At 65.1% G+C, this 15,572-nt stretch overlaps 1 protein-coding gene across 8 annotated transcripts in view; it reads right to left on the reverse strand.

Annotated features, from left to right (window-relative positions):
• Nucleotides 1-15,572, reverse strand: part of DOT1L (DOT1 like histone lysine methyltransferase) — a 49,382-nt gene that overhangs the window by 13,140 nt on the left and 20,670 nt on the right. For all 8 annotated transcript variants that reach the window (XR_004132037.2, XM_031438045.2, XM_031438050.2 and 5 more), the window contains 15 exons: nucleotides 12,487-12,542; nucleotides 10,351-10,430; nucleotides 7,327-7,395; nucleotides 6,838-6,944; nucleotides 6,526-6,567; nucleotides 5,577-5,666; nucleotides 5,256-5,490; nucleotides 4,858-4,971; nucleotides 3,973-4,064; nucleotides 3,433-3,534; nucleotides 3,020-3,157; nucleotides 2,538-2,663; nucleotides 1,218-1,702; nucleotides 951-1,086; nucleotides 513-659 (listed from right to left, as the gene is read on the reverse strand). Coding sequence is in view for 7 of the 8 variants with exons in the window: in XM_031438045.2 (XP_031293905.2) it covers nucleotides 513-659; nucleotides 951-1,086; nucleotides 1,218-1,702; nucleotides 2,538-2,663; nucleotides 3,020-3,157; nucleotides 3,433-3,534; nucleotides 3,973-4,064; nucleotides 4,858-4,971; nucleotides 5,256-5,490; nucleotides 5,577-5,666; nucleotides 6,526-6,567; nucleotides 6,838-6,944; nucleotides 7,327-7,395; nucleotides 10,351-10,430; nucleotides 12,487-12,542 (2,019 nt within the window). In the remaining variant the exon portion in view is untranslated. The remainder of the gene's footprint in view (nucleotides 1-512; nucleotides 660-950; nucleotides 1,087-1,217; nucleotides 1,703-2,537; nucleotides 2,664-3,019; nucleotides 3,158-3,432; nucleotides 3,535-3,972; nucleotides 4,065-4,857; nucleotides 4,972-5,255; nucleotides 5,491-5,576; nucleotides 5,667-6,525; nucleotides 6,568-6,837; nucleotides 6,945-7,326; nucleotides 7,396-10,350; nucleotides 10,431-12,486; nucleotides 12,543-15,572) is intronic.

Consider the following 15,572-nt stretch of genomic DNA (forward strand, 5'->3'; position numbering starts at 1 on the left):
GAGAGGGGGTTCCTGGCTATCAGGGGCTGGGGGATGGGGTGAGGGTGACTGCTGACGGGGCTGGGGCTTCCTTTAGGGGTGAGGGAATGTTCTGGACTTGGAGGTGGCTGCCTGATTGGTGAATGCACCAGAACCCACTGCCCAGCATACTTTAGGTGGCTGAGCTCTACGTGGGTGATGGCTCTGTAAACACAGAAAACAGCCTGCTCTGTACAAAAGCTTCATTTCCAAGTCTACCCTGTGCAGCAAAACGCCAAGTGTGGACGAGAAGAGAGAAGCTTCTACAGAATCTGGAAGTTTCATTCCCGCTCCACCCGCACATGCCACCTTTTACTAAAAAAAATCTGAGATAAAAAAGGCGCAACGTCACTGTAACCGACTCCGGAAGCTGCACGTCCTTGCGTCGCCGGGCACTGCGGGACACTCGAGACCTGACAGCGTGCTGTCCGACAAAAGGGACGAAGACCCCCCCCTCCCCGGGGACGCCAGGCCTGCCCGCGGCCGGCACTCACCGTCTTCTCGGCGCGGCTGGGCAGCACCACGCTGGCCAGGGGGATGCTGACGGGCAGTTTGCTAGGCTGCACCGTGCTGAGCGGGATGCTGACGGGCAGGCTGGTGATGGCCTCCCCGCTGCTGCCGTGGGCACGTTCCTTCAGTCCCTGCCGACACACCAGATGGCCTGCTCCCACTGCCCAGGAGACACTGCGCCCCGAGGACCGCCCGAGGGACACGGCAGCCCTCCAACCATGGGCCAGGGCCCCTGGCATCCCAGAAGCATCCCCCCGGCTGCGGGCCCCCAGCATCCATCCAGCCATCAGGTCCTCACGCTCTCACTCTCCTGCTGAGGCTCCCATTGCCCTCTCCTTTCTGGCCCCAGAGACCGACCTCTGGGTGGGCGAGGTCGCCTCACACCCGCCCTCCCTGCCCACCCCCACAGCCCCTGGCCTCACCTTCTCACTGCCCTTCTCCCCTGCCATCTGTAAGGCCGCAGGGGAGGGGGGCCGAGGGTCCTGGGGGCTCAGCTTGATGCCGTTGGCGAGGCCAGGGCTCTGGTACGGGAGGCCGTTCTCCTTGGCGTGCTCAGCTCTGAAACGAGACATGGCCCCGTCAACTTCCTGGGGAAGCCCCTACAGCCGTGGTTTGGTGCTCAGAGCCCCCAAACCTCTTCCAAACTGACAAGCTCCCACTTGGAAGACACCACGGGGCCCCGCACTCACCGCGGGTGCGGCTCGCCAGCGGCCACCTTGCCGCTGGCCGCATGGTCCTGGCTCAGGTGGCGTCTCAGCACCAGCTTGGCGGGGGAGAGCCGGGCGTAGTCGGGCAGCACCAGGCCGGGCAGCTTCTCTAGCCTCGGCCGGCCGCCGTGGCCAGGGGCGCAGGGCACCACCTCCCGGTCCAGGGGGCACGCCAGGCACTGGTGGGCGTCCTGCTTGGCCGAGGGCCGGCTAAGCGCACTGCATGGCTCGTAGCCGGCTGCGTGGCCATTCACGGAGAGCTCTGGGCTCACGCGGCTCAAGTGTGGCAGGGAGAGCTTGGCGCAGTCCAGCTCCAGGTGCAGCCGGCCGGGCTCGGCCTCCAGCTCCCGGCCCAGGGCGCCCTTCCCGCGCAGCTGCCCGGACAGGGCGTCGTCGGGCGGCACGCAGGACTTGAGTTGCAGGAGCTCCTGCTGCCGCTGGCTCTTCTCCAGCTCCACGATGCTGATCTGGGGGCAAGAGAGGGCGTCAGGCCCGCAGGGGGCCCAGCCCTGCCCAGCAACCCGCCAGCAGATCATCCCAGGAGAGCGAGAGGGACGCGGGCCGGCTCTCGGTGAGGGAGCCGACGGCCAGCCATGAACTTCAGACCTTGGGAACCCCACTGGCTGGGGTGGGGTGGGAAGTGTCTTCTCTGTCTGGCTTTTCCCTACAATGACCCCCCTTTCAATGACACAGGAAGGTCGGAACCCTTCTGCACGTGAGACCTGCTCTGGGGACGAGGGCAGCAAGCCTCCTTTCTACCCACCCAGTGGGTGGGCTCAGCGGGCCAAAGGCCCTGGCCAGGCCCCTCAGAAAGCAGCTGGGCCCCGTATCCCAGACCTACGCCACTCCCACGTCTACTTTGGGGAGCGTTCTCAAGGAAATATCCTTGAAAGGAGCCTTCAGTGTAGACAAAGTCCCCGCAGGGCCTCCTGTAGTGATAAGAACCCTGAGGGTCCAGAGACCAGGAGAGCTGAAACCAAGAGCGGGGACACAGGATGCCAGGAGGCAGGCCGGCAGACAGCTGCCCTCCTTGCAGTCTTGCCGGGCGCTGAGGCAGCAGCAGGAGACAGACCTCCAGGCCCTGCTGCGTCCTCCCTCCTGCAGCTTCTCCTCGCCGCCCCGGCCTCGGCGAACGCACAGCCCCAGCAGCACAAGGCACGAGCCCCTCCCGCGGGGCAGATGCAGCCTCCCAGTGGCAGCTCTGGGCTCAGGCACAGGGAAGCCAGGTAGCCAGAGGTTCAGAACCACACCCGAGGCACCCCACCACCCGAGCTGGGGCCCAGCCGCCCCCACCGGCCCCACCTGCAGCTCCAGGCAGCGCCTCTGCTTCTCTGAGATCTGGCTCCTCAGGGCCTGCTTCTCCTTCAGCAGCTTCTCCAGGGACAACGTGGCCCAGTCCAGCTTCAGCTCCTCGCACCGAGCCCTGAGCTGCGGGGACGGGGCGTCGTGGTCGTGAGCCCCGGTGAGGCTGCCCAGCCCGAGGCTTCGCGGCCGGGGGAGGGCGGGACGAGCCCCTGGGGTGCCTGCCCGGCAGAGGGGTCTGCTTTCTGCCCATTGCTGGACTCTGAGAGTAGAGACGTGCCAGGCATCCTGGAGATGTCCCTGAGGGCATCTGAAGGCCAAGCTGAGGTGGTGGCCCAAGGAGGAGCGTGGGGTCCCCAGGAGGGAAGGCCCCGCCGGCAGCAAGGTGAGAGACACCTGAAGGATGGGATGGGGCCCGGGGCAGTGGGCTCACTAAGGAGCCTGGCGCTGTGGGCAGAGGGCCACCCCGCCCTGCCGCGCACCAGCTGCAGGCTCTGGCTCCTCAGCTCCCGGTTGCCCTTCTCCAGCTGCTCCGTCTGCTCCCTCAACTGCTGGTTGTGAGCCGAGATCTCCTTCTGCGCTTGGATCAGGTCGTTGTAGGTCAGCGCCTTCACTCCCAGCTGAGGACACACGACGGCAAAGGCGGGCTTTCAGGGAGTGGGGGGACGCGGGCAAGGGTGGGGGTGAGACCCCTGGGGCTGAGCGGGGACCGGCCCTGACTGTACCCCAGTTTCCAGCCTCTCCATCAGGATGGAGATCAAAAGCACCAGAATGGCCATCGGTCCTCCTGACCCCAGCAGTCCGCGCTGGGCCCCGGTTCCCGGTCCCACTCCCCAAGTCCCGTGAGTGGGCCATCCACTTGGCCTCACGCGGCCCAGGGCAGCGGGATCCCTACCTCGTCCAGTTTCTGCTGGAAGAGCCTCTTGATCTCCTCCTTCTGAGCCTGGCAGTGGCCGAACAGCTGCTGCGCAGCACCCAGCAGCCGGGCATTCTTCTCCTGAGGATCGGGGGCCGTGAGCGGAGGCCTGTCCCCTGGCCCCCAGAGGCCAGAAGGAGGGTGCTCGTGGCCCGCCTCACTGACGAGGACTGACACAGAGATGGGGCCACCCGCCCTGGCATCAGGACTCCCTGGCATGGGGGCACTACACAGCGGCTGCAGGGCGACTTGTTTACGAGGGGCCACAGAGCCTCGTGCTTCAGGACGCCTGCACTGGGCCCGACCATGCCCCACGACCCTGCTCTGAGCGCCACCCAGAGACAGCTCCCCATGTGGGACACCTGGTTCTGGGGCCCCAGAAGTCACAGCGAGGCCCGGCCGGCTCAGCCCTCAGGGCCACTGGGCCCTGTGGGGAGTGGGTGGGGTGAGGGGCCTCTCTGACCCCCCGCAGTCCTGGTGGTGGGAACGCGGACACAGCCCTGGGCCCAGCACGCGCACCTTCTCCTGGTCCAGCAGCTGCTGCAGGTTGGCCTTGTACTGAGGGGTCTTCGTGTAGGCCAGGAACTGCAAGTACTGAATCTTGAAGGATTCTACAAGCACAGCCAAGCGACAGGCCTCAGCGCAGAGGACTCCTGCCGAAGGCTCCCGGCGAGGCGGCGGCAGGGCATAGGGAAGAATGCCACACCGTGGCAGCCTCGCTCCAGGGCCTTTGTCCCCATGCAGCCTTGGTGTCCCACCCATGCCTGCGCCTGCCCCTCCCACGTGTCCCTCGCACCCCTGCCGTCAACAGCCCAGGCTTCCTTCCTCCCCGAGGACACGTGGCTTCCAGTCACCAAATCTGCCAACGTCCTCAGTAAACACGCCCCACTGGTGCTGAGCTAGGGAGACCGACAGCGCCTGGAGTTTCAAAGGGGCTCCCTCATCTCTGAAGACCCAGGGAGCCGAGCACGGCCTCGGGCTCACCTTGCTGAGCAGGGCAGGGCCTCACTCGCCCCTGCGTGGCACCGGGCTTGGCCCTGATGGGGCGCCCCCAGCACAGCACACACAGAGGCCCGGCCACCCTCTGGGGACGCTCCGGGCACAGTGGGGTGTGGAGTGGCTCCCCAGCCCCACCCTCTCAACACTGAGAGCCTCGGTCGTGATGGCCACCAATGCTCCCGGACACCCCTGGGGTGGGGCCTCGGGCTCAGAGGACAGCACAAGCCCCGCTGACCCGGAAGCGCAGGCCCACCGGGCAGGACGAGCCCGAGCACCAGGGCCCCTGGTGTGGACAGCCGCATAGCCGGGGCTCCATGGGGTGGCAGACGAGCGAGCAGCTCCCCACCCTGCACCTCCTGCCGAGCCTCGAGGGGGACCGAGCGCGGACCCCGCACGGCCGCTCACCTAGCAGCTTCTGCAGTGCGGGTGGGGTGGGTGCCAGCAGCAGCTGCTCGGGGGGGTGCCGCTGCACGCTGGGAGGTAGCTGGTAGAACGGGCTGTGAGGTGGCCTGTGTGCATCTGTGGGGGGACAGTGGCGTCATGCTCTGCAGACGGCTGTCCCAGAGGCGGGGGGTCCCGGATCGGGACCCCTCCAGCCTTCTAACCGTAAGACTCAATACGGCTCCCGGAGCCCGTGAGCACCAGAGCTGAGCTGCGCCCTTTGAGAAGCCAAGATGTGAGCCCTGGTGCCCCCGGTAGTGGCCTCTGAGCGTGCGGGTCACAGCCCTGCCGGGACCACTCTTGGCTGTGCCAGGGTGGGAAAGGGATGGGGGAGGTGCCCAGGGCCCCGCGCGGCCGCTCACCCTGCGGCGAGGGCGACGCCGCCCGCGACACAGCCTGGGCGTGCAGCAGGTCCAGGGCGCCCTGGGCCTTCTTGGGCTTGCGCTCGGGGTTGGCGGCGCTCATCTTCTTGGGGCGCCCGCGCTTGCGGCCTGCCATCTTCCGGCCCTTCTTGTTCAACTTCTTCTTGCGGGCCTTAGAGGGAGACGGCTTCTTGACAGCAGCCGCCCCGGCCTTCTCCTCCTCAGCGCCCGAGTCCTAGCGGAAGCCAGGTGAGGATGGGCGCCGCCCCGGGCCCTCCCAGGTGGGCGCCCCCCGGGCTGGGGCGAGGGCGGGGGGCTCACCACCGGGGTGTCCGCGGGCGCCTTGGTCGGCGTGGTCGTGCTGCTCTTGCTGTCTCGCTGCTGCCGGCGCCTCGCGGCCTCCTGCTCCTCCTGGAAGCAAGCACGGGGCATGTCCCCTGAGTTGTTGGACCCTCCTGCCCTGAGGGTCCGGCTCTGCTCGTGCCAACCCTCCACCCTGCCCACTGCACAGGGAGGGACATCAAGGCCCAGGGAAGCCAGGCTTGGGTGAGCAGACAGTGTGGCTCTTGGGTGAGGAAATGAAATAAAGACGGAGACCCTTGGGGTAGGGACACAGCCTCCCCTCCTCTCAGCGGGTGGTCCCCATGGCTGTTCTCCGCTGAGGGGCCTCTGCCCATGAGCACACTTGCTCTCCGATGAAGGTTACTGGGGTCCCACGGTTAAGGGGAAGGAGGACAGTGCAGCCAGCAAGGCCGTCCTGCATCCCAGGTGGGGGTGGCAGCCATCTCATCGAGGTCCAGGCACCCCTGCTTGGCAGGAGGACACAGGCACCCAGCGGTTGGCACTGGCCACTGCCGAGGAGGTCCTTTCAGGCTCACGTGCTTGTCTGAGCCTCCAAAAACAAAGACATTTGGACACACACCCTATGAGGCTCGGAGAGAAACTGACAAGCGACCATGAGGCTAAAGGAGGCGAGCTCTGGGGCCAGACACTAGGGGAAGCCAGGCACCGGGCAGCCAGACCACAAGGTCGGATTTGGGCCCTGATGGGGACGCTCCCTACACCCAAGGCCTGGACTTCGGCACTGGTCCCCCAGTCACATCACCAAGATGTCATCAAAGGCAGTAACTCGCTCAGCCTATTTCCCCTGAAACGGTTCCCCAGAAGCGCGGCCCAGCTGACACAGCTGGGAGGGCGCGGCTCCCAGACCCGCGAGTCGGCCGGGCTGGCAGCTCACCGAGTGAGGTCAAGGACAAACATGCAAACTTACCCTGAGTTTTGGATTTTTCAGACTAGAAAAATAGTTTTCAAGCTGAAAATGGAGAAAGAAGAGAAGTCTCAGCTGCGCTCAGGGGCAGGCCCGCCCAGACGAGGGCGGCAGCCCAGACCTGCCAACAGCAGGAGCCGACCCGTGCGTGAGCCGCTGGGCGCGGGCGTGGCTGGCCTCCCGGGACGGAGGGGCGCCCCTGCCCCCCGTGAAGCTGAGGGCGCAAAGGGAGGACACGGGGCCCCGCACCCGCGCTGCGGCCGGCCCCGCCAGGGAGGTGGGCAGAGGCCGGGGAGGCTGGACGCGGACACTCACTATGGTGCGGTCAATGGTGTGCAGGTAGTAGGAGACCGGCTTCCCCGTCCACGACACCGAGCCCTTCAGCGGCGAGAGCTCCACGACGCGCATGATGGTGCCGATGTCTGCGCACAGCGGGCGCAGGTCAGGGTCCCGGGCGGCCTGCCCCAACCCCCAACCCCTGACCCGGGGCACAGGGCCCAGGACCCCGGCAGCAAGCGCACAGGGTGGGATGGAGAGCACCCGGAGCACGCCCAGTGCCCAGAGCCCACAGGCACAGCCCCACTCCCGAGTCCCACCACCTCAGCTCAGGCCTGCGGCGCAGCTGGTGCTCCTGCCCCGGGGCCCGAGCCAGGTCCGCGGGCGCTGCAGTTCTCAGGACGGGCCCACTCCACACCCCCTGGGGCCTGGGAGGGGCCTGGGGTCCCAGGGCTGGGGGCCCCTTGTTAGCCCACGTCAGACGCTTAATACCGCGCCTGGAAATAACAAGCAGCAAGAGGCACTTACCGCTCAAGTTTCTACTGTTGATTCTGAAGTTCAGAGGCGCAAAGGGCTTCGAGGACACGATTCTGCCACCTGAAACACAGAAGGCGCTCAGGGCCCGCTCTGGCCAGCAAGCCTGACGCGGCCCACTTCCGGAAGGTGTGAGCAGCACGCTCAGGAGGAAGAGCCCTGAACACGGACTCGGCGGAGGGGCCGAGGCCATCGGACCTGATGGGAGCACAATCAGGTGCTCCCTGATTGTGCGCCGCCACGTACGCGCCACCCGGCCCCACGCTCCTGCAAGGCCAGCTCGAGGCCGCGCAGTCTGTCGGCCCCTCCGCACCTCCGTGTTGTGCAGATGCACCAGACTCAAAGGACGCTGGGGGAACTGGGCCCTGACCCACGTGGACAGACAGACAGACAAAACCTGGCCAGGTTGGGGAGCAGAACAGCCCTGACAACAGTCTTCCCAGGCACTCGCCCCAGGACCCTGCACGAATGTGGCCACGCTCACACTGTGGTTCCGGGGCCGCGGCACAGACTACAGGAGACATGGTCACAGACACACCGCCACCCACCAGCCCACGCCTCCCAGAACGAGACACAGAGGGCCAAACGTGAGAGTGAAACGATGGAAAGGTCCCACGTCAAGTGCAGAAGTCAGGGTGCGTCCAGGTGCACACATGCACGCAGACACACACGTGCACACACACGCACACACACACTCACGCACACATACGCAGCCATCAGCGCTGCGGCCACCTGGCGACTATCTGGCTCTGTGATGGTGACACTTTCAACTCTTGTTTGCTTGAAATGTTTCATAACAAAGCGTGAGGGACCCACGCCCCTCTCATGCAGTGGATGAGGTGAGGATGGCACTGGGGGCCTCCTGGGCGCTGTGGCGACAGGACATGGGGCGGGGGAAGCAGGAAAGACACCTATCCAGGAGGGGTGCCCTGCCCACGGGGCGCCGCGGGAGCTCAGAGCTGCAGCAGGCGCTGCAGAAGCCGTTCTCACGAGCCCAAGGGTGAAGGGCGCTCTCTGGAGACCTCCCTGCAGGACAAGTGATCACTGGCGTCTCGGGTCATGACGGGAGAAGTGTGGTGACACCCCATCTGGGCTGCACCCGCACACCCCTGCCGAGGGCTTCCCCGACTCGGGCCTAGGAAGGGGAGCCGCCAACCGCAGAGCCCAGCTGGGCCCACGGCACATGGGGTTGCATCTCCAACCTTGCACTAAGGTCACGGCCCATGGGACCCAGGAGACCATCCCGTCAGGCAGGGAAAACCCTGAGAAGGACGGGCACCTGAGGTCAGCGCTCTAGCGGGGATGGTGACAGCCCAGCCTGGCCCGGAACTACAGCCTGGCTATGGGCATCGGGGAGTCCAGGGAAGGAGCCCTAAGGCCGCACGCCCAAGTGCCCGAAACAGCGCGGGTTTGTTTCTAGGCTCCGGAAACAGGACAGCTCACACCTTCACCAGAGTCGTTTATCACCCTAAATGTCCACTAAGCACATGAGCCACCAGCCCTCCCCGCAGGGAGACAATGGAGCAGCAGAACTGGGGCCCATCTGCTCCAAGGACACAGACGAGACGCAGGCTGAGGGCGTGGGACGAGGGAAGAACGTGCACTCCCTCAGGATGGAGGACGCACAGGCTGTGTTCCTGCTGCTGGGGCCCCTGCACTGCTGGTCGGACCACCAATGGCGCTGCCATCGAGCACGGAAACGACACAGCCACGGCCCGAGGAAGACCAACTGGGGGGACGGCCGGCCCTGTCTCCCTTCTGGGGCACGCCAGACCTGCTCCCCTAGTCCACATCAGAGCCCGACACCCTGCGGGACCCAGCAGCGGGGGCAGGAACGCAAACTGGGGACCAAATGAAACCAGTTGGCTCCCACTTATTTAGAAGGTTCTAGACTGGATGGTCTCACCGCTCTGATGCTCCACACGTGTCGACTCCACCAGAGTGGCTAAACTAGACCTCGAGGCAGCCCCACCTCGCACATGCAGCCGGGGATCTTGGGGCCGCCCACCTGAGGTCAGCTCCACCACGGCGGGGGGAAGCTGGGGACCGGAGGAGGCAGAACCGCCCCCCTCCAATTTCCAAGGAGAAGCGAGCTGGGCGCCGCAGCACTTCTGTCCAGTCCCTTCGTGGACTGTCAAGACGCAAAGACCAGGACGTTCCCCTACGCGAGGCTCTGGCCCAAGGCCAACACAGGATCTCTCTCCACAAAACCACTGGTGTGTCCCCAACCTCAGAGCTCGGATGAGTGCAGAGAAACCCCACCGAAGTGTGGAACAGGCTCTCAGGGAAATGCCCTGACCCGAGAACCAACACTCGGCTCTCAGGCTTCGCGCCGCAACCTCTCTGCAGCTGTGCTGAGCGGTTTTGGCAGCCATTCTGAGACTCAGACGCAGGACGGGCACCCTCCCTTCCGGCAGCCCGCCTTTGCCTGGCCTGGGGCAGGACGGAGGGGTGGAGGGGGCAGCAGGGGTGGCCCTGGCTCGGGGGGCCGGGTCCGAACACAGGGAAGGCCCAGCAAAAGCCCAAGGGACCGGCCGGGACAACCCCACGCCCTCGGTGCCTGCAGGTGAGGGTGGCCAAATGAATGGGGACAGCGATCAAGTCCAAATGTCAGATACACAGTGACTAACCCTCTAGGAGAAGCCAGGATGCCCCTGTTCACAAAAAGCTGCTTGCCGTCTTGGGGGAGTCCAAGTTACCCGGACAGCCTGCAGCTGTACCATGAGTCACCCAAGTCCCTGGGGCCGGTGGCCGGCTCCGGCCTGAGCAGGGGTGCGGGTCAGTGCTAGTCCGCCACACACACTGAGTGGGGAGGCTCCCCCTGCAGCTGGGTGACAACGGACAACAGTGGATGGAACCCCCTGCCTGAGGCCTTTCAACTGGGCCCGAGCTGGATGATGCCAATAAGACCCCAAGGCCGGTGATCAGTGCCACAGCTCCGCAGCCCCACGAGGGTGCGGGCCAGGGAGCGCCTCGCGCACGCGGACAAGGCAGAGGGCAGGGTGGGGACTACGTTACCTTCCTTCATGTTTGCAAACCGCTCCTTCAGCTGGTGATCCACCTCAGGACCAAAGGCAAAGTTATTCACAAATATAACACTGCAAAATAATATTCCAGTTGAGTGAAACGAAGGTTCTCTCCACACGTGTGCAGAGCCGACCGCCTCCACCACTAGCTCAGCTCCGGGGCCACGCGGCTCTGCCTGCACCACCTCCGCCCGGCCTGGGACAGGCTCCCCGGCCCCCGGTGGGCTGGCTGCCCAGGGGCCCCACCTGCTCCTCAGACGCCCCTGAGGTCGGAACGCAGGCAGCACAAACGCCACCTGGGCCCAGAGCCATGAGGACACCTGGCAGGGAGGCCGCACAGGCTGGTGTGCTTCAAAGTGAACCAGCCACCTGAGGGCCAGAGGGCCCAGAGCAGAGTTCTTCCAAGGGAGAGGGTGGCCCATCCTTCCCCGTTTCTCAAATGTCCGCTGGCACCAGATGGCCTGAGGACCTCTGCCTGCGGACGCCCATTGGGCTGGACGGCCAGGGGCCTGCTGTCCGGCACCCGGAGCCTGCGGGGCCCCCCATCTGTCCAGCTGGCTCGTGCCCACAGGGAGGAACTCTCTGGAGGGCAGGACACTAGGAACATCCACACCACTGGTGCAACTGAAGACCCTAAGCTAAGACAGACCGCCCTCCCCAGACTAGAGCTGGGTCGCGACTAATGCTGGGCCGCAGCAGCTGCCCGGCAGACGGGGCCCCTTCCTTGTGTGCCTATGAACAAGAGCAGAGGGCTGCAGCCGTGCCACGCTGCTGATTTTCATCTGCGCAAAGGGCAGCTGTGGTGGCCTGAGTGGGCAAGGCCGGACGTGGGCAGCAGCAGGAGAGGCGCCGCAGGTGTGAGGGCAGCCCCTCCCCTCCCTGCCCGCTCACTCCAGAGGGACTCAGGAGATGGGAGGGGAACCCAGGCCGGAGGCGCCCGGGTCGCCCGGCAGAGCCCGCCCAGGCTGGCAAGCTGGGAAGGCTCCGGCAGGGAGTGGGGCCGGGAAGGCTGGATGCCAGAGTCTCGGGGAGGCGTGGGGAGGGAGTGAGCCAGAAGAGACCCTGTGGGCCGCTCTAGCAGGATTCACAGGCCAGGAAATGAGGGAGCTGACCAAGGCCGGCTGAAGCAGAGATGAAGGCCCTCAAGGACAGAGGAGCCGGTCAGAGGTGGGGGGACACCCTGACGGGAGGCCGGGGGCGATATCTGAGGGGACGCAGGCAGATGAGGCCCAGGGAGTGGTGTGCTCACAGCCAGACTCGCTCCCCAGCAGAGAGGTCCTGGGGCACTCCGTGCCCGGGTCAGCTCATGGCGGCTACAACGAAGCTCCCAGACCCCATCTGATGGGGACATCGGGGGCTCAGCAGGGTTCTCTCAAGACAAAGGGGAGAGCATGCCCGACTCAGATGAGAAATTCTCACAGGAGAGCAAAAAAGGGACATGCTTTTGTGAAAGAGGAGTATCTTTTCTACTTGCCCCCAAGAGCCAGGTTAGGGGTGCAGGGTCAGTGTGCAGCAAGCTCGCAGGAGAAGGGGAGGCAAGACTGTGAGGTCAAAGCAGGGCTGGGTGAGACCCTCACCCCAGGGAGAGGGCTGAGAGTGCGTGACATGCCTCACCCACCCGGGAGCCTCACGGAGGGAGGGTAGAGCTCGAGGGTAGAGGGTGTGCCTGGCATGCACAAGGTCCTGGGTTCAATCCTCCATTAAAATAAACCTAATCACTGCCCCCATGAACAAAAAAACCCACCACCCTCAACAACAACAAAACCACACAAGAGCCACCAAACAGCAGCTGCACAAGCACCGCAGCCCAGCCCCGCCCGCCTAGGCCCCAGGCAAGGGAAGTGACAAGACAGAGCAGCGGAAAGGAGCCTCAGGGAGGGCAGACCCCTGTCAGGACTTGTGAGGACGGCTGAGGGCTCCTGGCAGCCTCTCTCTGTAAGAGGCACGCAGAGGCAGGGAGCCCGGGGTCAGACTGTGCGGCCGCCCGCCCTCTGGGGCCCTCCCTGGCTCGCTGTCCCCTACTCTGGGGCCGTGGCCCCTGCCGGGGCGAGGTGACCAGGGAGGGGAGCCATGCTGCCTCTGCCCTGCTGGCCAGGCCCCAGAGCCCGCACCCCAGCCCCAGCCATACCTCGTGTTGGCGATCCGCTCCCTCCACTCCTCCGAGAGGAAATCGCCTCTCTCCAGCTGAAGGGAGAAAACAGAAACAGCCCATCACTCTGGAGGGCTCGCTGGCCTCTGTGCCTGCCCGCACCCACCCCGAAGGAGATGGAATGAGCAGAGGTCCCCCGTGGGGAGGACGCGGCTAGACTTCGGTGTGGCCAGGCTCCCAGAAGGGGACGTCGGGGAGAAGCTGAGACCGTGCCCGCAGGGGAACCACACATTTGGAGGGCTTGCTGCCTGGGGCACCGGAGAAGGGGCCGGAGTCCCAACGCATGTCCACACGGGGCCGGCAGAGGGCGCCAGAAGCGGCTGTTCTGGACCTTGGGCTGCACCTCCCGTGGCTGCCGACCTCGCTGTGTTTACCTGAGAGCAGGGCCATCCTCACACCTCCAACACCTGCTCTCAATGCTACTTCTGGGAGCAGACTAATCTCATTTTGCCTCAAGGCCAAAGTCTGTCCAAGAGAACACAAGTCTTATTAACCTAATTGTCCAGAGCTGCAACACTCAGAAAACCAAGAAATCTGGTTGTGTAATTCTTCAAAAGAGGCTCTCGTCACACTCCTGGGCATCCACCCGAGACAACTGAAAACAGAGCTCCACAGAGAAACCTCTACCCCACATCCACGGGAGCAAAAGCAGAAACCATCCACGTGTCCATGGACAGATGACAGATAAACACACGTGGTCCCTCCACACGCGGGAGCATCGCTCAGCCGAGAAAAGGGGAGAAGCACTGACACTCGCTGCCACGTGGACAGACCCAGAGAGCACGGTGCTCAGTGAGGGAAGACGACACAGAAGGACACACAGTGTGTGATCCCATATATATAAAATGTCCAGAACAGGCCAGTCCACAGGGACACAGTCAGACAAGGGTGGGTGGAGGCGCATGCTACCAGGTGACTGGGGACGCTTCCTCACGGTGAGAGGTATGGCACTGCCCAGCAGTCCTGGCCCCAGCCTCTCTCAGGATGGGCAGGAGGGCAGACCCTGAGCAGAGAGGGTCCCTCAAGTGCTGCTGTCCCGTGTGGCTGTGCCGGGGGAGCAGCTGCAGGTTCGGCACCCTCCAGCACACACGGAGACCCCAGGGTATCCGAGCATGAGGGGCCAAGCTGGCTGTGCTGAAGCACTCAGGTGCCGCGGGGGGTCGCCCGCATCCTGGTGGTCGGTCGTGGCTCTCTGGGTCCTCTCCCCGCACACAGCCCAGCCAGGCCCGGGGGCGCTGACCGCCCAGGAGCAGCTGCAGGTGCGCGCAGACAGCTGTGCCTGAACAGCCGGCCCCGTCTGGTCCACCCTGCCCTGGACCAGCTGGAGGGCAGCCTCACCCGGAGGGAGGCCATGCCACCTCCCAGATGGGCACCTCCGTGAGGCCGCCACCTGCTCTGGGCGCTGGGAACCTTCTGGGTGCCAGCCCGCCACCAGGCGCCAACAGCATGTGGTTACCCAGGCAGCTCCAGGCAGAGGGGGCACCCTGAGGTGTGATGGACAGACACGCAGGCAGAAGCCACGCGTAGGGAGGGGACGGGGACCCGCTGGGAGGAGAGCCCTGGGCGGCAGGGCCAGCGAGGGGGCCCAGGAGGCGGCCCTGGCCCTGGGCTGCTCTTAGGCTCCTGCTGGCCTCACTCCCTCTTCAGCTGTTAAGAAGCGCAGGCAGGACGCCGCCTGCCAGTCAGGGCGCCTGGTCAAAGCCAGAGAGCCACGGGAGGGCCTCTCCAGACCCAGGACGTTCAGCAGGGACTGCCATGACACCCTCCTGGGCAGGGCTGCATGGGGAGGCTGCTCCCTGGAAAAGGTCCAGGGGATGCCAGAGCCATGGCTGTTCCTGACACAGCAGCGACCAAGCGCCCTCTGAGCCGAATTCTGCTCCCAGACACCTCGATGGGGCCATGGCAGGGCCAGTGAGCGCCCTGAACCACAGGCAGCAAAGAGTGAGAGGCTGCCACGCAGGGAGGTGCCCAGCACGCAGAGGCACCGCTGACCGTCACACAGCCCCGCCTCCTGCCCCGGCTGCGGCACCGGCAGCTAGAACCACGCTCCGCGCACAGCGCGGAGGTGCCCATGGGGCCACCAGGCATCCCTGGGACCGGTGTCAACCCAAGCAAACTTGGATACTATGTGCTTCAACTGTCTAACCCTCTCACCAGAAGCAGAAAGCACTTTTTAAACTTAAAAAACCTGCGTTTTAGGAGGTCACACGGTTTTAGGAAAACAGCCATCCAGGAGCTCAGGGCCGGGCTAGCGGACACGGAGCCCGGCGGGAAGGCGCCCCTGGGGGCAGGGGCCAGCTGGGCTGCCTGCCCTCCGCCTGAGCGACGAGCCCCAGAGGCCCTCCGACGTGGGAGGGCCCCGGGAGGGCAGGACACGCCCCTCACTTTCCACCTAGGGGGAGCATCCTGCGAGGACCTCCACCACGGAGAAGGGGAGGGGGGCTGGGCCCGCGCTGTGGCTGTGCGAGTCCAGGTCCAAGGAAAGCAGGGCAGCGGCAGGGGGCACGTCGCCACTCACCCCACCAGGCCAGCGCCACCCTGGAGCCAGAACCGCACAGCGCGAGAAAGGAAGACTACGGACCAGTGTCCCTCCTGGGCACAAACGCCCTCGGTGACACAGGAACAAACCAGAGGCCCAACAACATGTGAAAGAACGGCACCCTGGGACCATGTGGGGGGCACCCGGACATGGAAGGCTGCCTCAGCTTTTGTGCTCATCTCATTAACAGGCCACAGAAAGACTCACGCCGGCATCTCGACAGGTACAGGCAGAAAAGCCGTCAGCAAGACCCAGTCTCTGTTAGATTTTCAGCAAGGTAAGAATGGACGGGGGCTCCATCAACTGGAAAACCACATCCACAGAAACCTACAGCCAACATCACACTCGGGGCGACACTCTCAAGGCTTGGCGCTGAGAGCGGGGCAGGCCCAGCGGTGCCCTGTCCCCGCCACCTTCCACCCAGCAAATGCCGGGAGACAGAGCAGGATGGGCCGGGCCCGGAGGGAAGGCGCAAGGCTGTCTCTGCTCAAAGGCGACGTGACCCTCTGCACAGGAATTCCAACAC

Source organism: Camelus dromedarius, chromosome 27 (assembly GCF_036321535.1).
Source record: "Camelus dromedarius isolate mCamDro1 chromosome 27, mCamDro1.pat, whole genome shotgun sequence".
Classification (NCBI taxonomy): Eukaryota; Metazoa; Chordata; class Mammalia; order Artiodactyla; family Camelidae; genus Camelus; species Camelus dromedarius.